This window comes from Vombatus ursinus, unplaced genomic scaffold (genome assembly GCF_900497805.2).
Source record: "Vombatus ursinus unplaced genomic scaffold, bare-nosed wombat genome assembly UNPS02014820.1, whole genome shotgun sequence".
In the NCBI taxonomy this organism is placed as follows: Eukaryota; Metazoa; Chordata; class Mammalia; order Diprotodontia; family Vombatidae; genus Vombatus; species Vombatus ursinus.
The window spans coordinates 20222853-20245102 of record NW_020954598.1 but is presented as its reverse complement, the minus strand read 5'-3'; the positions used below and the strand labels follow the sequence as shown (position 1 = coordinate 20245102).

Genomic DNA, 22250 nt, shown 5'->3' with positions numbered 1-22250 from the left:
CAAGTTGTGGTATGTGCTGTCTGAGTTCTTAACAGTTATGGAGGGCTGAAGTATTATTGCTTTTTCATGTGGTTTGATGAAACAATGGAGGGAAGAAGTCAGTCAGGGCAGTAACAGACCTGTTTCCTGGCAATTCTTGGTAAGGAAAAGCTATAGTGTTGTCACAGTTACTTGGAACAGAGTAGTATTGTCTCTAGGGTGATAGATTTCCATGGTGTAGGGAGGCCTCCAAACCTAAACACTGTTGGTTCGTCCATTCCAAACAGTTAAGCAACTGCATTGTGATTAAATGAAGTGATATATGCAGATTGACTTATGAATTGTAAAGGGCTATATAGATGTCAGCTGTGATGATGATGATGGTGGTGGTGGTGGTGGTGGTGGTGGTGGTGGTGATGGTGGTGATGGTGTTAAGGTAGGTATGAAAAGGGACTCCCTTCTTTGAATTTTCTCCTATATCCCCCTCCTCCAGCTATCTCTACTTTTCTCCTCCCCCAACCTGATCTGACTTTCTTCCCATTGCAGGGGGAGGCTCAGCCCTGCTTCCTGCTCCAATCCCCCCAGTTACTCTAGAAGAGAAACAGTTGCTCACCAAGATGCTGGCAGCTAGTGGTGCCACAATTCAGGAGCTAAATACCATACGTAAAGCCTTGTCCCAACTCAAGGGTGGGGGCCTGGCCAGGGCTGCTTACCCTGCACAGGTGAGTGATTATCCACCATTGCTCAAAGGGCCTGGGCAGGCCTGTTGGGTGCATTGCTTGAGGTTCGTTGGTAACAGGGCAGGAGATGGGAATTACAATACAGAAGAAGGTGACATTGTTCTTCTCAGGGACCTTGCAGCCAAATAGAGAAGACAGAAAACAAACATATTCTTTACAAATTAACCTATAAAATGCATTGCTAAATTATGACATACTACAAAGTGTGTGCGTGTGTGCCAAGGGGATGGAGAGTGAAAGAGATTGAGTTAATCATGGAAGGCTTATTGGAGGAAGGGAGAAGAGTAAGATCAGGTGACTCTCCCTGGCCGGGAGATGCCACATAGAGAAGTCTGGATTTGCTGAAATGGGCCCAGGGGCAAGAAGCTCCATCAGGTTCAGCGCCACTTACAGAGTCCATCCCCAATTGTTTCTTACGTTTCCTGTGCTTGGTCTCCTCCCCTCCCATGCTTCCTCTGATTCCCTTTCTCCCAGGTGGTGAGCCTGATTCTGTCAGATGTTGTGGGAGATCCTGTGGATATTATTGCGAGTGGTCCCACAGTAGCAAGTAACCACACCGTTCAGGATTGCCTGCATATCCTCAGCCGGTATGACCTCCGTGGAGTCTTGCCACGATCTATCAAGACGGTGCTATCCCGGGCTGACTCAGATCCCCATGGTCGTTCTGGCTGTGGCCATGTCCTCAATGTGATTATTGGCTCCAATTCCCTGGCTCTGGCTGAGGCCCAGCGTCGTGCTGAGGCCCTGGGTTACCAGGCTCTGGTTCTAAGCAGAGTCATGCAAGGTGAGGTGCGTCGCGTGGCTCGATTCTATAGGCTTCTGGCTCAGGCAGTTTGTGTCCGCCTCTCCTCTAAGGTTATGAGGACCAACAAGGAGGAAGATGAGCTTCAGGACCTGGTAGAAGAGCTACAACTCTCAGACCTGAACTTGGAGGAAGTCCTGGAGGCTGTGGAGGGGGCCAAGGGCCCTGTCTGCTTTCTGGCTGGAGGGGAGCCCACAGTACGGCTGCAGGGCTCAGGCAAGGGCGGCCGAAACCAAGAGCTAGCTCTTAGGGTGGCTGTAGAGTTGAGTGGGTCTACAATAAGTGACTGGGGGGCTCTCTTCCTGAGTGGTGGAACTGATGGGCAGGATGGTCCCACAGAGGCAGCGGGGGCCTGGGTCACCCCAGGGCTGGCCACTGAGGCAGCAGTAGAGGATCTGGATATAATGGCTTCTTTGGCCAACAATGATTCCAATACCTTTTTCCGACACCTGAAGGGTGGTGTCCACCTTCTTTGTACTGGGTTGACTGGCACCAACGTCATGGATATTCACCTACTGCTCCTCCGGCCCTGCTGATAGGGACCAGGGTCAATATAGGTCTCAACATTTCCTCCAGTCCTATGAGATATTTGGAAAAGACCTTATAACTAGGGCTGGAACGTGGGGCTGGGCCCCACAGGAATTTGGTCCCAGGGCCTTAGTTCCTTGTGTGGAATTCCCTGGGCAACTCCAGGTCTTGATAGAGTGGTGCCTACAGGAAAGTACTAGGGAACAGAGAGCACTCAGCAGATCCATTGCTGACTTGTTAGGTCTTTATTGTAGTCTGCTTCCCTTGTGGGTCACTCCTCTGTCTCAAGGTACCACCCACCCCACATTCTAGTTGTTTTTCCCCAAAACACAGTCTGTTTGCTGCCCTGGGAGAAGTAGCGATTGTGGCAGTAGGACATTCCAACAAGTCACTACTCCTCTGCTAACTATCTTCTCTTAACCCTGCCCTGGGTCATTCTTCCACCTAGCCTGCTATTACCCCAAGGGTTGGTGATGAAAAAAAAGTGTGACTCAATGTTTGGGAAAGGGTGTGAAAATAAAAAGGATGAATTCATTGGCTAATTGTGATTGTTTTTTCTTGGTTCTGCTTGTGAGCAGAGCTTGGAACCAGACCTCTTGGGCAGCCCTAACCGCAGGGGCTAGAAGTTACTGACCTTCCTCTACCATTCAGAACAAGGCCAGAGGTACTTGGAGACCCAGTATGGGCTTCTTGGTTTGGACTATTATGAAGAGACCCAGCTAGGCTACAGGATAATAGCAGGGAATCACATATGGCTTGACACAACACATTCTCCATAAAATGCCCTCAGTCCTCACTCCTTTCTCTTTCCTCCCTCCCCTCCTCAGGCAACACTTCTTTCTCAGCTTAGTGGTCCTGATGGGGTGCTTGGACCCCAGCCCAAAGACCGTATCTCTGGCAATAACTCATGAGTGGGCCCCAGTGAAGCAAACTATCTCTCCCTGTTATAGTGTCCTCTGTAAGAATTTCTTTTGTCTAAACAGGACTTTCCTGTACCAGCTGAACTATCTCATACTGACTTCCGCAGTTACCGTATAAGTTCCAGAAGTCAAGATAAATGTCCACTCCCCAATCCATCTGGTCTAACAAGACATTGATTGGTAACAGGACAGTCCTGACCATCGATTGACTTTATGATGTTGTAGGCAGAAAAACACACCCACTTGAGGTCCCCATTTTGTTGCCCACCCCTTCACCCCAACCCCAGCTGCTCATAGTGAATTCTGGGTAAAATGCTTGTGCTGTCGATAAAAAAATTGCAAGCTCCTTTGAGAACTGACCACTCCCTGATCCCTCCCCAGACCACCTAATTATCATACCTGGCACACCATTCACTTAACTTTTCCTACAAAAGCTTTAGATTCACTTCCATTGGGTTGCAAGTTCCCTAAAGACCTTCACGTGCTTTATAAGCATAACCATAAAGCTTTTCCACATGACTGAAGGACAGTTTGAGTCTGAGAATTCTTTCTAGAAGATACCATGATACTGCAACACCCTGATAGTTTTGGGGTTCCCCAAACCTCATCATTTCTACCAGGTGGGAAGGGGTGAAAGGAGGAGAGAAGAAAAGATCAGTTAATAGCAATTCAGTCTGTTTTAGCTGATCCACCTAATGTGCCTTCTCCTGGAGAGGGTCCCCATTGCCCAGCCCATCTTGGTGCTACTGGCATTACTTTTCCGCTGCCCATCCCCATTGTGATACAGGGCTCCAATCCCTTTATGCATGAGCTGCAGGATCACATAAGAATAAAAAGCCACAGAGCACAGAGGGACTGTCCAGCATGGCCAGGCTGTGGCCATGGGCAAGTGCTGATGTCCTCCCCTCCCTAATTTGGGGCTCCTCTTCATGGGCCAGATTCAGGGCTGTCCTGGTAAAGTGTGGTTGGAGGTGCAGTGGACAGATATTGTTAGAAGGGATAGAACTGGAGAAGGCTTGCCCTGAGCATTGGTATCAGTCTAGGTCAGGCTCCTGGACCTTTGCTGTTGGGATACTCCTTAACTTCGTGAGAGCCTCACTAAATGCAGTCTCTCCAACCTTGGGGGCCAGAATGACCACGATTTTAGGTTATTGGGGATCCCAAGCCAATAAGAAGTCAGGTGCCTGAGATTTCATTTTCTGTGTCTAGTAGACTGGGAAACTAGAAATTGTGTAGGTGGATAGGGGTTTTAGGGACTGAGGGAGTCCATTGTCAGCAGGACATGATGAAGTAAAGTGGGGACAGAGTTGGGGAGATAGCAGAGAGGATTCAGCCTTAAGTAAAGTTGGGCTTAGGGAGCTAGTGGGCAAGTCTAGGAACTGAGGGAAAAGGCAAATTCTACCTCCTTTTTGATGGGGGGTGTGTCACTTTGCTTTCTCTTTTCCCCACCCTGGCTGCCAGGAAATAATCATGAGATGATCTTAACAATTTAGTCCTTTTGTAGACCCGGGCCTGTAACCCAGCTTTCATATGCTGCCCAGCTCATTCTGCCCTGACTTTGGCACACACACACACACACACACACGCTCACACTTGTGTCCTGGGGAAGCGGGGTAGCTGGGGAATTCTAAGAGTGGTCTCCATTTGACACCATTGTCCTCCATGGCAGAAACTGGGGCATTTAAGCGTATGTGTGTGTGTACTTAACACACACAGATGTTTAGGATACAAAAGTACATGAGCATATATGTGCATTGTGCATGTAGATATGTGTGTATATGTGAGTATTACATAGCCACATACAATAATTTGCATGCATGTGCATATTTATCCATATGTATATTTTTAAACTCACTTCAGTCTATGACCCCAGTTTTATAGTCGTTCCCAAATTCTTGGTGGCTGAATGCCCTTAGTCTATTGCTCTGTGAGAAATGGGATTTAGTCACTCCTTGGGGGTTAGAGGTTAGCCCAAGCATGCAGCCACAACTCATTGCTCCGCTAGAAACATACCATGCAGAGTTCCGTCCTCCCTTAAGAAACTGAAGTGAGTGAAGGAGATGTTTATTTACGGTTCTTGCAAGAACTGGATGTGTGTGGTACCCCCAGAAAAAGACACACACGAACAGACGCTAGAGAAAGCCTTTCATGCAGTCAGTTCCTTCTTGTCCCTCCCTTCAGAGCTGGAATTGGTCCCTACTCTTCCAGGTTACAATCTTCCTGGTACTCCTACTTCATAACATGCCCCTCCTCCTGCTAACATATGAAATGTGCCTAGTTCTGTGCTATTACTCCCCTCTGGACAGAGAAGTTAGTATAAATGAACCCATTACGCATGTGAACTCTAAGTAAAGCTTAACCTTTGTCCTACTTCCAGCCTCTTTAACCAAACAACCAATTTCATCCAATGTTAGCAGGTTCTAGAACCTCTGATCTAAAGCTACCTTTTCTCTCAATTTCCTTATATGGAAATATAATCATTTCTTACCTCCCACAACTCCTTTTCCCTAGCCATCCCATCCTTCCATGCAACATGCCCCTACCCCACACCCCACCTCCCCATGGCAGGAGCTAAGTTCTGCTCAGGTCCCACTGGCCTGAGTTATTTAAAGAATCTTATTAGATTCATCTGTGTACCACCTTGAGAAAGGAGAATAAATGGATTATGCAGCTGTCTAGAGTGACAACATAAGATAAATATTGTTGGGTGAGCATTCAATAGGACTCATTATTCATTATATAAATACTAATTATAGCTAATTTAAATATTTATCATCCCTAGGGTTCTCAGTTTCTATCCCTTCCCCTAATTCTCTGCATGCTTCTAACCACTAACCACTCCCTCATCCTAATTCTCAACTACCTAGTCAGGTTCCAGATATTTTTAGCTCCAGCATCAGCCCTGGCTAAAGGAAACTGCCTTTGATATTTTTGCTGTCCTGGGGGAGTGAGGGAGGAGGATTGGGTAGGTGGGAGGGTCAGAGCAAGGGTCTTTTATCTCCAAAGAAAGAACTATGGAGTTTGAATGCAGATTGAAGCATACTATTTGCTATTTTTTTCTTCTGTTTTGTTTAGTTTCCTCTTTCTGGTGGTTCCTCCTAATGGTTCTAATTCTTCCTTACAACATCACTAATGTGAAAATGTTTAAAAGGAATGTATATGTATAGCCTACATCAGATTGCAAGCTGTCTTGGGGTGGGGGAGAAGGGAGAGGGAGAAAAATTTAAAACTCAAAAGCTTATGGAAGTGATTGTTGATAAATCAAAATAAATTAATAAAAAAAGGGGAAAAAAAGTACATAGTTCAAAAAATTTCCATTTTGACTATGCTTCTCAAATAAGTCCTCAAAAACTTTAATTTTTTTCTTAAATTAACAAGCACCACTTCTTTCCCCCATTGACCAAAATGAAAAATAAAAATAATACTTTTGTAATGAAAAAAAAAGAACAAAGGTCTTGGTAGCCCCTGTGGGTGGCAAAGATTCATAAGGTTTAGAACAGGAAAGGACCTATGTGGTTAGAATGACCCAAGTGCTCCATTGACCAGCAATTAAGTTCTGGGGAGAATAGTTAGACCCAATGCCCCCAGGGCCCTGCTCTGCTTGGTTGTCATGCTTTAGGTCATGGCATCTTCCTTTCTCCTCCTGGATTCATCTCAAGTCCCACCTTCTCCAGGAAACCTTCTTAGATCCCTCTAGCACATATTGATTTCTCCTTTTGTAGAACTCTTCAGTACTTACTGTTTGTATAGTTTGTATTTGTATGTGTATATGTCAAGTTATATGCATATTTCATGCTTTCATCTTGCTAGCTGTGGCCCTAGCTCCATTCTGTCCCCAGAAGATTGCCCCCTCTCATCCCCTCTACTTGTAGTTTATACCAACAATTGTCAATGAAACCCCTTCTCTCTTCCCACCCCTACCCCCTAGAGATACCAAAACCTTCATTTATTGAGGTCAAAGGTGGGTCAAGAGGAGAATGTGAGATTCTTGGCCCTTGTGGCTGAGGCAGCTCTGGGGTTAGTAGAGTTGAGAGTCAACAAATCCCAGGCCAACAAAGCCACCGTAGCTATGCTAGAATTAGTAATAACCTATTTGACTACTAGGTGGACTGAAGCCAAGGAAAGACCCTTAGATCCTCTTCCCTTTGTTTCTCTACAGTGTGCAGGGCTGGGCTCTAGACACACTTACCCAGTGCTGGCTTTAGGGCTAATTGGTCCAGTGACTGACTAAGTGAATAGCATGCAGCTCAAATGACCAATGGATGGACCAGCCGGTTGACTGTCCAAATGTCTGACTGACTGAAAGGTGCACCAGGCAGTGGAAGGGGCCCAACGTTGATCCATCAGCTCCCCCTTTCCCAGGTTGACTGTCCCTCTAGCGACTATGTGGGGCTCAAGAGGTTGAAAGCAGTGAGGGGGCCTAAAGGTGTTAATGAAATCTTGGACTCAAATAAGACTGGTAAGATCTCTCCTCCAGGCAGATTAGGAGAAGGGGTATTCAGAGTGCATGCCATCTTGGGGTGGGGGGAGGGACGAGATGGGGAGAAAATTTGGAACTCAAAATCTTGTGAAAGTAAATGTTGAAAACTAAAAACAAATAAATTAATTAAAAAAAAAAAAGATCTCCCTTCCAGAGGTAAGATTGAGGGTTGGGGGAAGAATGCAGCAGGATTTGGGGTCTTCGTGGCTGGTTCCTTTGTTTTGTCTCTGAACCTTTAGATGGCTCAATATTTCGGGGTCAGTCAGTTGGTTGGTTGTTGTCCTTCATTCTTGAAGAGGACCAAAATGACATAACTATACTAGAGTCAAGTTTTAGTGTGTCCGACTATGGCTGATCAGACCAAAAGGAGCTCAGAATGCTCTGCCACAGGTCAGGCACAAATAGTCCATGTGAACTTTTTGGGGGGATTCTCTAAGTTTGCATATCTTGTGTTTCTCTTGAACTATTTCAATTCTGCTTTGCTCATAGAGCACAACACCTTTTCTGATGTGGGCATGCCACGCTGAGCTGTCCTGTATCACAATCAATTCCAAAGTTCTAAAGAGAGACCTTGAGAATGTCCTTGTATCGCTTCTTCTGACTACCATGTGAACGTTTGCCCTGTGTGAGTTCTCCACAAAATAGTTTTTTTAGCAAGCGTTTGTTTTGCATTCAAACAACGTGGCCAGCCCATCGGAGTTGCTCTCTCTGAAGCAGAGTTTGAATGCTTGGCAGTTTACTTGAGAAAGGACCTCAGTGTCTGGTGTCTTATCCTGCCAAGTGATCTTCAGAATCTTCTAAGACAGTTCAAATGGAAGTGATTCAGTTTCCTGGCATGGCACTGGTATACTGTCCAGGTTTCACAGGCATACAGCAATAAGGTCAGCACAATGGTTCTGTAGACCTTCAGTTTGGTAGTCAGTCTAATACCTCTTTTCTCCCATACTTTCCTTCGGAGTTTCCCAAAAACTGAACTAGCTCTGGCAATGCATGCCTCAACCTCATTATCAATGTGTATATCCCTGGAAAGTACACTATCAAGGTAAGTGAACTTATCCAACAGCATTCAAAATTTCTCCATTTGCTGTAACCGATGGTTCCACAAATGGATGGTGTGGTGGTGGCTGATAGAGCACCTGTGTTTTCTTGGTGTTAATTGTTAGGCCAAAATCAGCACAAGAAACAGAGTATTGATCCATACTTTGTTGTGTCTCAGCTTCAGAGGCTGTGTTGAGTGCACAATCATCTGCAAACAGAAAAGCATGTACCAACACTCTCTCCACTTTGGTCTTTTCAAGTTGAAGAATTTACCATCAGTGCAGTAGCTGACCTTGATGCCATGTTCATCCTCATTGAGAGCACTTGACGACATGGCTGAAAACATCATGCTAAGCATGGGAGCAAGCACACAGCCTTGTTTCACTCCATTGGTGACTGGGAAAGCATGAGAGCATTGTCCACTATCCAGAACCTGGGCAAGGATGCCGTCATGAAATTGACATATAATGCTGATGAACTTCTCTGGGCAACCAAATTTTGACATAATTTTCCATAAACCCTCATAACTGACAGTATCAAAGACCTTGGTCAGATCTATAAACATTGTATACAGACCTCTGTTCTGCTCCTGGCATTTCTCCTAGAGTGTCAGGCAGCAAACACCATATCAACCATTCCTCAACCCTTTCTGAAGCCACATTGGCTCTCAGGTAGATGACCATCTTCCAGGTGAAGGATCAGCCTACTAAGGAGGACTCTGGCAGGAATCTTGCCAGCAATGACTAAGAGAGAGACCCCCTGTGATTGTCACAGGACAATCCATTTCCTTTACCTTTATAAAGATGGACAATGGAGGAGGCATCCTTGAACTCCTGGGGGATAACCTCCTCTTGCCATATAACCTGGAAAATTTCAGTCAAATTTTGTATGAGCAATGGACCCTCTACCTTGTAGATCTCAGATGGAATAGAATCAACACCAGGTGCTTTGCCACGTGAAAGGAGCTTAATGGCATTCAAAACCTCTTCCTCAGTTGGAACTTCAGCTAGGGAGGGATTGACTTCAACCTGAGGTATACAGTCAGTGGCTTCAGCATTGATTGATGGTCTGTTGAGAACATTATGAAAGTGTTCAGCCCATCTCTCTAGAATCATGTCCTTATCACTAATCAATGTGGCTCCATCAGCACTAAGTAGTTGAGATGCACCATAGGTCTTTGGCCCATGAATAACCTTCAGGGCATCATGAAAGCACTTTGGATTGTTATTATCAGCATAAAACTGAATTTCATCTGCCTTTTTACTGAGCCAAGAGTCCTGTATCTCTCTAAGCTTTGCTTGTACTTTACTTTTGATGGAATTAAATGCTGCCTTCTTAGAGATGGATAAACTATCCTGCTGGTAAGCCCTGTGGAGTTCTCATTTTTCATTTAGCAGCTTCTGAATTTCCCCATCATTTTCATCAAACCAGTCTTGATGTTTGCGAGTGTTCTGACTCAGATGAGCAAATGCAGTGCTATACACCAAATCTCTGAAAGCCACCCACTTCTTTTCTGCTCCACTGTCGCCAACTGTTTGTTGGCTCAACTTTCCCTCCAAGTTAGCGACAAACTGTTCCCACTCAGAGAAGAGTTCTAATCTGTTGACAGTAATTCTTCTGGTGATCATTTTGCCTTGTTGACGCTGCTTTTGTTGAATGCAAATATTTAACATGGAGAGGATAAGTCTGTGATCAGTCCAGCACTCTGTGCCACACATTTCCTTCATCATTTTCACATCCTGTCTGTCTCTTCTCCTTACAATCACAGTCTATTAAATGCCAATGTTTGCTTTGAGGGTACATCCACAAAGTTTTATTGTGTTTAGATAAACAGAAGACAGTGTTAGTTATGAGAAGGTCATGAAATGCACAAGTCGTCAGTAGTAAGTGACCATTGCTGTTGCTGTTTCCAACTCCATTTCTCCCTAGAACTCTCTGTCAAGTCTGGTAGTCTGAGCCTACTCTAGCATTAAAGTCACCCAAAATTATAAGCTTGTCCTCTTTTAGCATAACGATGATAAGGGTCTCCAGGTCTTCATAAAATTTTTCTTTTCCTTTTTTAAAAAATTTTTTTATTAATTTATTTTGATTTATCAACAATCATTTCCATAAGCTTTTGAGTTTAAAATTTTTCTCCACCTCCTTCCCCAAGATGGCATGCAATCTGATATAGGCTATACATATACATTCCTATTAAACATGTTTTCACCTCAGTCATGTTGTAAGGAAGAATTAGAAACAATACAAGGAACCACAAGAAGTGGAAACAAAACAAAACAGAAGGAAAAAAAAAAGAGCAAAGAATATGCTTTGATCTACATTCAAACTCGATAGTACTTTCTTTGGATGTGGATAGCATTTTCCATCATGAGACTTTTGGAAATGTCTTAGATCCTTGCATTGCTGAGAAGAGCTAAGTCTGTGAAAGTTAGTCATAGCATAACGTGGCTGCTACTGTGTACAATGTTCTCCTGCTTCTGTTCACTTCACTCAGCTTCAGTCCATACAGGTCTTTCTAGGTTTTTCTGAAGTTTGCCTGCTCATCATTTCTTGTAGCACAATAGTATTTCATTACATTCACATACCACAACTTGTTCAGTCATTCCCCAATTGATGGGTATCCCCTCAATTTCCAATTCTTTGCCACCACAAAAAGAGCTGCTATAAATATTTTTGTACATGTGGGTCCTTTTCCTATTTTGATGATCTTTTTGGATTACAGCCTTAGAAGTACTATTGCTGAGTCAAAGAGTATGCACATTTTTTATAGCCCTTTGGGCATAGTTCCAAAATGGTTAGATCAGTTCACAACTCCACCAACAATGCATTAGTGTTCCAATTTCCCCACATCTTCTCTAACATTTATCATTTTCCTGTTTTGTCATGTCGACCAATTTGATAGGTGTGATGTGGTACCTCAGAGTTGTTTTAATTTGCATTTCTCTAATCAATAGTAATTTAGAGTATTTTTTCATATGACTATAGATGGCTTTAATTTCTTCGTCTGAGAACTGCCTGTTCATATTCTTTGACCATTTATCAATTGGGAAATGACTTGTATTCTTATATATTTGACTTAGTTCTCTATATATTTTAGAAATGAGGCCCTTGTCAGAGACACTGGTTGTAAAAATTCTTTCTCAGTTTTCTGCTTCCCTCCTAATCTTGGTTTCATTGACTTTGTTTGTGCAAAAACTTTTCAATTCAAATGTAATCAAAATTATACATTTTGCATTTTATAATGTTCTCTATCTCCTGTTTGGTCATAAATTCCTCTGTTCTCCATAAATCTGACAGGTAAACTATTCCTTGCTCTCCCAGTTTGCTTATAGTATCAGCCTTTGTATCTAAATCATGAACCCATTTTGACTTTATTTTGGTATATGGTGTGCATAAAACTTTTCTTTAACTTCATTAGGGTTTGTCGTAGTGGGAGCATAGACACTGATGATGATGGTGTGATGTTTTCCTGCAAGTGGTTATCACATTGTAGTGAGCCTGCCGTTCACTCCTTTTGGGAGGCATACAAGCTTGTTGACAAAAATAGTTTTGATTGTAAGACCTACACCAGCTTCATGGCACTGTATTTCACTATGGCCACTCCAGAAAAACATGTATCCAGCTCTAACTTCAGTAAGCTGCCCTTCATTTGCCAGCCTTGTTTCACTCAAGGCTGCTATTTGCTTGTGATACCTGCTGAGTTCTCTTGCAACAAGAGCTGTTTATCTTTCAAGTCTACCGGATTTTGTGTTGTCTATAAGTGTTCACACATTCCATGTGCCGATGGTGAGTAGAATTGTCTTTGCAGATGTTTTTGTACATTTTTTTGTGTTTCAACTGCAGAGTCCCCGCCTGCCATTGTAATCAGGCCAGGGTTGGGTAAGCAGACAATTTTTAGGGCACATTTTCTAGCCCCTTCCTCACACCAGGAGGTGAGCAGTGCAATTCTGAAAAGGCTGCTCAGATACCTGACGAATCCAGTGAGAAACAACCCCTATGGCCTGGGCCGCCTTTGTGTAGGATTGTGACTACAGCTCCCGGTGTACCCACACCTCCTGCTTCATCACTAGCCTCTCGCCACAGGACTTTGAGATAGGTAAAATGGTCAAATGAGATAGATAAAATGGTCAAATGGTATGAGTGATGTCCTTTGATTCGTGTGTAAATTGGATTTAAGTGAGGCAGAGTTGCACGAAGTCGTCAGCTTCGCTCTCTCCTCTAGAGTCATCACAGTGCAGTGACAGGACAGAATCAAGATGACTGGTGATGGCTCATGATGCAGTGGATGACCTTGGCGTCTTTGATGTCTAACCAAGTTCTAAGCGCTCCACAGCACCTGTTTCAACCACCTTAATGGCCCTTGGAACAAATGGTTCTCATCCACCCATTCCACCAGGGTAAGTCTTCTCATGCTTGGGGTAGACACCCCCCTAACTCACCAATGGGTTTGAGACTTGGGTTAGCCCATCTGCCAAAATGGTTTCCTGGGGTGTGGCCGCTGCTCCTGCTACAGCTTCTTGGAGCCACAGGTGAGAGTTAGGTGGAACAGGTGGACATCGAAGGTGGAAAGCAGCCCTGAAAAGGGCTCAGCAGCCTTCGTACCAGAGATACTAGTCTTCTTTGAACATACCCTACACCAGTCAGTCGGTTGACAGCCCAAACCAAGCACCTGCTATGTGCAGAGGACTGGGCCTCTATGGGACATTGTGGGGTCTGCCCTTAAAAAACCAGAGACAGAAATATGCAGCACATATATAGAGGGTATATGTATCGCAGGCTGAGAGGGAAAGATAGGAAGCTGGGTAGAGGTGTTCAGGGAATCCCTGCTGGGGGATGGGAGGGAGGGGAAACAAGAAACAGACTTGCCTTGGGGATGGAGAAGGAAGATGTAGATTGAGTGAAAAACTATTTGATTGCTTCAGGGTGAGAAGGAACAAGTTGGGGAATTTTTCCCACTTTTTTTCAGCCAGTTGAAGTCCCTTCCCTCTTTTAAAAATTTTACTTAAAACTGACCTCCTCCAGGAAGCCTCACCTAATTAAGTCTATTTAGGTTTGTTTAAATATATGTCTAAGGCAGGATTCCAACTCGGATCTTCCTGACATCAAGTCTAAAGGTCTGTCCACTAGGCCACGTGTGCCTCCCGATGGGAGCTGATGGACAAGGATGTCCTCTAGGGAAAGTGCAGGTCTGTGGCAGTCAGGCAGCAGCTCACAGGTTAATAGTGGGACACTTTTCTGTTGTGCTTTGAAGTTTACCAAGCAATTTCCTCACAAGTGCTCTTGGAGGTAGGAATTACAAGTCTTATTATTTCCAACGAACGGATAAAGAAATGGAGGCCAGGAGGAATGAAGAAACTGTCAGGGCTAGGACTTGAATCTGGGTCTTTTGACTCTGAGTCAAAGTTTATAAAGTATATCCTGAGCTCAGGAAACAGGCAGAACCATTCCATGAAGTGCGGTGGAGGCACCTGTAAGAGCTGTCCAATTATTCTGAAGCCACGAAAGGGATGTGGGACTCACACAGGAAATTGTTTCTCCTCCAGGGACTGTGTGGGGCTCAACATGTTGAAAGAGGTGACAGTGTTAATGCAACCTGGGACTCAGGTAAGACTCATAAGATCTCCTCTCTAGAGCTGAGATCGAGGGTTGGGGGAAGAATGCAGCAGAAAGTTAGCTCAGCCTTGGACTAGAGACAAGGAAAGGTGAGTTAAGACCCAAGCAAAGTATGCAGAACTGGGATGAAGGTCAGACCATATCAGACTGGAAGAGCCTATGCCTGAAAAAAGTCCTCTCTATAGCACCCCTTGACCCCTGGTCATTCAGGAGCTGCTTGAAGACCTCCAGGAGTGGGAGACCCATTGTCTAGGTTTCCAGGAACAACCCCCTACCCCCGTCCCCCACCCAAGCTTCTTCTATTGTTAGTCTGCTCTCATTGCTAGAAATGTTTTCCTTATTTTGAGCCTAAATTTGCCTCTCTATAAATTCCACCCATTGCTCCTACTTCATTCCTCTGGCATCAAGCAGAACAAATCTGAATACCTCTACCTGGTGATAGCCCTTCAGATACTTGAAGTAAGCTATCTTGTCCTTAAATCTGCAGGGTGAACAGTTGCTTCAGTCAGTACTCAGATGACTTGATCTTCAGATAACTCAGTCTTTGGTTCCCTCATCATCCAGGTTGCTCTTCTCTGGGCATGTTCTAATTTGTCAACATCCGTCCTAAAATATGGCATCCTGAATTGAATAAGCTATTTTCATCTTTTAAATTATCAGTTTTTTTCTCCCTTCCACCTTCTCCTGGGGGGGCAAGGGGAGAAGAAAAAGAAAGCTTGAATAATGAATATGCATAATCAAGCAAAACAAGTTCCCATGTTGGCCATGAGCAAGAATGTGTGTCTCATTTTGCATGATAAGTATTCTACCAATGCAGATTGTCACCTTTTCTGTAACTTACCTTTTTTTTTTTTTTGGCTAGGCAATGGGGTTAAGTGACTTGCCCAGGGTCACATAGCTAGTAAGTGGTATGTGTCTGAGGTTGGATTTGAACTCAGGTCCTCCTGAATTCAGGGCCAGTGCTCTATCCAGTGCTCTATCCACTGTGCCACCTAGCTGCCCCTTATAACTTACCTTCTTAGAGAATAGCCTAGAGCAGTGGTATCAAACTTAAATAGAAATGGAGGCCACTAAACCATACATGTGGCAGCTAGGTGGCGCAGTGGATAGAGCACTAGCCGTGGATTCAGGAGGACCTGAGTTTAAATCCAGTCTTAGACATACTTACTAGCTGTGTGACTCTGGACAAGTCACTTGGCCCTGTTTTCCTCAGTTTCTTCATCTGTAAAATGAGCTAAAGTAAATGGCAAACCACTCCAGTATCTTTGCCAAGAAAACCCCAGATGGGGTCACTAGTCAGACAGACTTGAAATGACTGAACAAAAACACTGACAGTTTTAAAATGTGATGTTATCTATGTTTTATGGTATTTTTATTTACTTTGTTAAATATTTCCCATTTACGTTTTAATCTGGTTTGGGCCTTACTGGGGAGTGTTGTGGGTTATATATGCATCCTAACCTAGAGGTTAAGTGACTTGCCCGAGGTCATACAGCTAGTATGTATCGTAGGCTGGACTGGGTGTTCCTGACTGACTTTCTGTCTACTACAACATGTTGCCTCTCATTGACAATGTGAATTGTTATTAGCCATGTCCTTTGTCCCTTGACATCAGAAAACCGCAGGTGTGTTCTAGTGGGTCCCTGGGGAAGGCAGTTGAAGGAATCATGGCATCACTTCACAGTTGGAAGAGACCTCAGAGCCATTGAGGCCCACTGAGCTCCCCATACTTTTGCCCTGGTATCCCAGTGTTAACAGCAAGCTCTCTGGGCAGGGGGAAGAGGGAATGGGGTATTCCAGTGAGGGGACGGGATTAAGCTAGCATGAAGCTGGTGGGTTGTTTAGGATATCCTGGAATTCTGGGCCCCTGGGCTGTATAATCTGGGGGCCTAGGCCACAATGCAAGCAAGGCAGGTAGAAAGAGATGGCAGTGATTAAAATCTCTGAGGTTCACATGGCCCCCAAAACACCAAAGAGAAAGGGAGACACTTCAGGAATAGCCCCACACCTGTCTCCAGTACTTGGCACAGTGCCTGACTCATTAGTAGGCGTTTAGCAAATATTTCTTGACTTTTTGAAACTGAACTTATACAGCCCTATGGATGATCCTGAACTCACTCTTCCATCTCTAGGAATAGCCCTAGGCTTGTAACCCCATTTTTAGAGGCAGCACTAGGTTCCTTTTTCCATTTCTAGAGATAGCCTTGTGTTTGTGCTGAGGTTGGCATCCTCCTGCCTTTTAGACATCTTTTTTTTTAGCATGCTTCTATCTGCATTCAGACTCCATAGTTCTTTCTCTGGATGTGGATAGCATTTTCCATCATGAGTCTTTTGGAGTTGTCTTATATCCTTGCATTGTTGAGAAGAGCCACAATGTGGCTGTTACTGTGTACAACGTTCTCCTGGTTCTGCTCACTTCACTCAGCATCAGTCCATACAAGTCTTTCCAGGTTTTTCTGAAGTCCTCCTGCTCGTCATTTCTTATAGCACAATAGTATTCCATTACATTCATATGCCGCAATTTGTTCAGCCATTCCCCAATTGATGGGCCCCTCAATTTCCAATGCTTGGCCACCACAAAAAGAGCTGCTATAAATATTTTTGCAGATGTGGGTCCTTTTCCCATTTGTATGATCGTTTTGGGATATAGCCCTAGAAGTGCTATTGCTGGGTCAAAGGGTATGCACACTCTTATAGCCCTTTGGGCATAGTTCCAAATCTGCCTTGGACATCTTGAGGGTGATATCCAGATAATAAGGAGTGAGAGGAGAATGGGGATTTGTGGGCTAAGATGACTGAGTAAAACTGTCATTGGGGTTGCCCTAAGCCCTGGGCTTTGTAATGCTCTATAGCATTATTGGGAACAGCTGGAGAAGGGTAAATAGATCAGGAATGTGGCTCCTGGGATTCCTAGACAGAGTCATAGGGGTGGGACAGGAGACTGGAATGTATCATGGGGTTCATGGGGAAGGACAGTCTCCCTGTATTTTCCCATTCTTATTGAATTAGTCAAACTAATTTGGAGCTCTGCACAGCCCCCTAATTCCTTGCCAGGTTTAACTTGATTCTATTCCACAGCTGTCTCAGGGTTCTTAATTAGACTCTTTTCTTCTTATGTTCCTCCCCTGACCTCAGGTCAAATTGCAGAGTGGACAGCCACTAACTATGTAACTTTGGGCAGGTCACTCTTCAGTTTCCAAGTCTGTAAATCAAAGACAGTGCAATATACAACATAGGGCAATATGATAAGTACAATACAGGGCAAGCCACTTAATATCCCTGAGCCCCTCTTTCCTCTTCTTTTATTTATTTTGCTTTATTTATTTATTTTGGTGAGGCAATCGGGGTTAAGTGACTTGCCCAGGGTCACACAGCTAGGAGGTGTCAAGTGTCTGAGGTCATATTTGAGCTCAGGTCCTCCTGACTCCAAGGCCAGAGCTCTATCTACTGTGCCACCTAGCTGCCCCTTTCCTCCTCTTTTAAATGGGAATAATAATTCTTGCACTGCCTACCTCCCTGGGTAGTTATGGCAACAGTGCTTTATAAACCTTAAATTGCTGTAGAAATGAGAATTGTTATTATAACCCCTCTGTTCTTACCTGGCTTGTAGCAGCAGCTGGGAATTAGACTGACCTTCCCTCCCCTTCCCCAAACCTGGAACCTCTTTTACTACTTCCCTTCCTGCTTTTAGGGGTTTGGGGCAAGTGTCCTAATGTCCATTCTCTGGGCAAACATAATCAACCCTTTTGGATTCCAGAAGTAGAGTGTTGAGCTTGAAGTCAGGAAGACTTGAGTTCAAATCCAGCCTTAGACACTTACTAGATGTGTGACTTTGGACAAGTCATTTAACCTCTATCTGCCTCCATTTCCTCCACTGTAAAATGGGGGTCATAATAGCACCTCCTTCAAAAGTACTTGCGAGGATCAAATGAGATAATATATATATATAAAGTGCTTAACACAATGTATGGCACATAGGAAGTGCTTAATAGATCCATCTTTCCTTCCTTCCTTCCTTCCTTCCTTCCTTCCTTCCTTCCTTCCTTCCTTCCTTCCTTCTTTCCTTTCTTCCTTTCTTCCTTCCTTCCCTCTCTCTCCCTGCAATGCCCTCTTCTGGGATAGCTCTCTCAGGGGTTGGAGGAAAGAGTCATTGGGGGAGGTCTAAGCCCATCTTGAAGCTTTGGGGCTAAAGAACTATGGAGGAAAGATGGATCTTAACCTCCAGCTACCCCAGGGTTAGATCCCCTCTTCAATGTACACTGCTCTCCCGACCTTCACTTTCAGGGTTCCCTCTTCCCGAGGTGTCTATGAGGTTCAGGGAAAGCTGACCTTGGGGGGCAGCTAGGTGGTACAGTGGATAGAGCACCAGCCCTGAAGTCAGGAGGACCTGAGTTCAAATCCGGCCTCAGACCAAACACTTACACTTACTAGCTGTGTGACCCTGGCCAAGTCACTTAACCCCAACTGCCTAAGCAAAAAAAAAAAAAAAAAAAAAAGCTGACCTTGGAAGCCATGGGCTGAGACCATCAGTGGCCCCTTCCATTCTATTTTGGCCCTTTAGGCCCCCTCTAGGAAGTGGAAGTAATGGTCAGCCAGATTTGTCTTAGGGTGACAAAGTAGGAGAAACACTGACCCATGCACAATGGGATAGAACCTAGAATCAGAACAGATCTACAGACACCAGAATTGACTGACAAACACCTCAACTATAAGACATTGGGAAACAACTGGAAAGATCAGGACAGAACTGCAGACTCTGGGATATACTTGGGCCTGTAGATCTTTTCCATCAGGTAACTGTTGCTTGGTACAATCTAGGGTCCATATCCCCCCCCTCCCTGTATTACCTACAGAAACACCCCTCTTTATTCTCAGTCGTCAACCAAGTTCAACAAAGAGGCAGGGTGCCAAATGGCACCCAATCACCAAAAACATCCCTAACCTCCCTCTAGGCAACCCTTACTGTCTCCCCCACCCCACCCAAGCCCCTACATCACTGCTGCCGCTGCCACTGCCTACCTGTGTTCTGTTCAGATGCATCACCTATAGCCCAAGTTCAAAGCGATACCAGCTGCCAGTTCTGGGCTTCCAGAAACTCCCTTCTTTCTGCTTTCAGCTCCCTTTCCTACAGCTGGGAGCTTTAACCGGGAATGAGAGGAATATTGGTTCCCCAAAGGGACTGCTTTGTTTCCTCATTAAAGCTTCTGCAGTGTGAGAACTGTCCTGGAGGAGAGGGTTTTCAGTTGAAACAAAGAATGGGGAAAGGCAAGGGGGGCTGATAAAGAGGGATGGAGAAAGAGAGGAGACTGAGAGGGAGAGAGTCTGGGAGCTTGAGAGAAAGAGACAGGAAAAGAGTCAGAGGAAGAAAGGACACAGGAAAGAGAGGTGGGGGACAGAGAGAAGTGGAGAAGAGGAGGCAGAGAGGGAAAGAAAGAACTGAGGGAGAGGAAATACAGAGGAAGCCAGTGGGAGTAAGACAGGAGAGGAGATGGAGAAGAAAGAGATGGAGACAGAAAGGAAAGAGATCAAAATGGAGAGACTAAGTGGAGACTAGAGGAAGGAGGGAGGAGAAAGAAGGAAAAAGATGAAAAGGGGGGAATGAAAGAGAGAGAAGGGAAGGAAGAAGGGAAGGTGAAGAGAGGGAGTGAGTGAAAAGAGAGAATGAGAGATGAGAGAAGATAGGGAGGGAAGGAGAAGGAAAGTAGGGAAGTGGGTAGATAAAGGAGTCATTAGGAGCAAGAAGAAACTAGGCAGAAGGGAGGTGCTTGGGTTATGTCTGAGAGGATCGGAGGAGGCCTATGGGTGATGGAGAGCAGACTGGGGATAAGAAAGGGTCAGGGCAGACTGGGAAATAGAAAAAACACACATAAAGAAAAAGCAGTGGGGGAACTGGCAGCTGGAAAAGGGCTATGAGTCCAGAGAAGAACAGGGACAAAGGAAGACAGAACAAAAATGGCACCAGGGATCATAGCTGACAGTAGAAGTGGTTGACCTTGGGACCATGGCCAGCTTGAACCCCCCCCTTCTCAACACTAGGGTTGGGACTTCAGACTTAATATAGGAACCCTTTCAGGCTCCCTAAGTCTACTGAGCAGGGGTGGGCCTGCCCCTCCAGGTCTCTCACCCTGTCCTGCCTGTGTCTCACCTTGTTCCATCTCTAACCATGTAGGCTGAAGTGCCCATTGTTGGAGGGCTGCTTCTCCTGGGGGAGCGACTACTGAATCAGGTGGGCAGGTATGTCTAAAGGCTAGAAACAGAGGCCAAAAGGTTGTGAGGGGCAGAGGCACCAAGAGCAGGACTGGGACCTTGGTTGGAGACTAGAAAAGTTGAGCATTTTTATCCCAGATTTGGGGAGAAATGAATTTCAGAGTTCATTGAAGAGATAGCTAGACTCCCATGTCCTGGGATTCTATAGGAGAAGTCATGTCATCATGGATGACAGGGAAGCTCTAAGGAAGGAAAACTCTGACAGTACAAGCACAAATGATTCCTTTGAGGAAGAAAAGAGGGAGCTATCTAAAGAAACTTATGTGGCATCACAGGGAACAACTCATCATTTCTCTGAGACTCAGTTTCTTCATCTATAAAATGAGAATAGTAAGACATGCACTACCAATTACTTTGCGAAGAAAGCATCTGCCACACCTTAGAGCACCTTTGAAATATGAATTATTGTTTCACAATGAGAAAATTTAAGACAACATCTGTAATTGAAGTCACAGATGTAGATGAAGATGCTACAGTGCCTGGGATATAGTAGATATTTAATACTGGATTGATCACTTATAGTGTGCGTTCTAGGTAGCAAGACTTCTTAGCCAACATTTCTTCATCTAAAAAAAAAATCAGATTGTGAAACTTTGAGTTTGCCTCAAAAATTGGGATTTTGTCTCAAAGACTGGAAGCTTATAAATGCAAAATCATGGCACTGTTTATCATAAGTGTCTGCCTCTCCACCCAAGAAGACCTCAAGAGAAAACAGTGTTTGCAGAATGTGGTGAATTTAAGCCCCATCTTGATGAACCTTAGTTAACTAAAATTTAAAAAATCCACCACCAATGGAAAAATAATGATGAATTAATGCATGACATTCCTGAATGATGTTCCTTAATCTAGTCTTGACCAGCAATATTTCTGGAGTAGTGATCATTCAAAAAAGTATATACCCTCTAGTAGAAAGTAAGCTCCTTGAGGACAGGGACCCCTTCCTTTTCGCCTATGTAATTCCCAGGTCCTAATGTGATACCATGTACATACTAGGTACTTAAAACATAATTGCTGAAAGAAGATCACAAGAAAGATCAAGGAAGAGGTGTGATGTTTGGTATGGATGCACCGTTCCCATCTGTAGCAGACAAAAGAGGGAAGGCAAGAACTATTTTGCCTTTATCATACTAATTTTTAGGTTGGGGATGAGAATGGTTAAATAGTTGGTGGAATCCAAGAGAAATGGGAAGATGGTAACAGAGGACCTAACTGCCTTAGATGAACTTAGCTTTCAGCCCAAATGAGCTTTATCCCAGGGCACTTACAGAACTGGTAGATATAATTGCTCAACTACTGTTGCTAATCTTTAAAATATTGTAAAGGATGGATGAGACACTGAAGGACTGGAGAAAGGCAAAATTGATCCTGATGTTCCAAAAAGGGACAAGAGCATAAAATTTTCAAACTATTCTCCAGAGTACTTGACTTAGATTCCTAGCAAAAAAAAAAAAATTTGCTGAATAATTGTGAGCATTCAGAGAGAAGTGGAAATCACTAAACCATAAAGGCTTCATCAAGAGCACATCATGCCAGACTAATATAATTTCCTTTTTTGACTGATTTACTAGATTGAAAAATTAAGGGAATGCCACAGAACAATATACCTTTCAATAAAGCATTTGACAAAAATCTCTCTGACTGTCCTTATGGATAACACAGTTCAGTGGATTTGGAACTGGTTTAATAGTCCATTCTAAGAAGCAGTCATTAATAGGCCAGTGTTAACCTGGAGGAAGATCATTAGTGAAGTATCCCAAAGATCTGTCTTTGGCACTGTGCTGTTCAACATTTTTATCAAAGACTTAGATAAAGGGGTGTGTGTGTGTGTGTGTGTGTGTGTGTAGTTTGCAGATGGCAGATCAAAGCTAGAAAGGGTAACTGAC

At 44.3% G+C, this 22250-nt stretch overlaps 1 protein-coding gene across 4 annotated transcripts in view; it reads left to right on the top strand.

The window, feature by feature from the left end:
- GLYCTK (glycerate kinase) overlaps positions 1-2591 on the top strand; it is a 9257-nt gene extending 6666 nt beyond the window's left edge. For all 4 annotated transcript variants that reach the window (XM_027837291.1, XM_027837292.1, XM_027837294.1 and 1 more), the window contains exons 4-5: positions 526-701; positions 1194-2591. In XM_027837291.1, coding sequence (XP_027693092.1) covers positions 526-701; positions 1194-2057 — 1040 coding nt within the window. In that variant the 3' untranslated portion in view covers positions 2058-2591. The remainder of the gene's footprint in view (positions 1-525; positions 702-1193) is intronic.
- The last annotated feature ends 19659 nt before the right edge of the window (positions 2592-22250 follow it).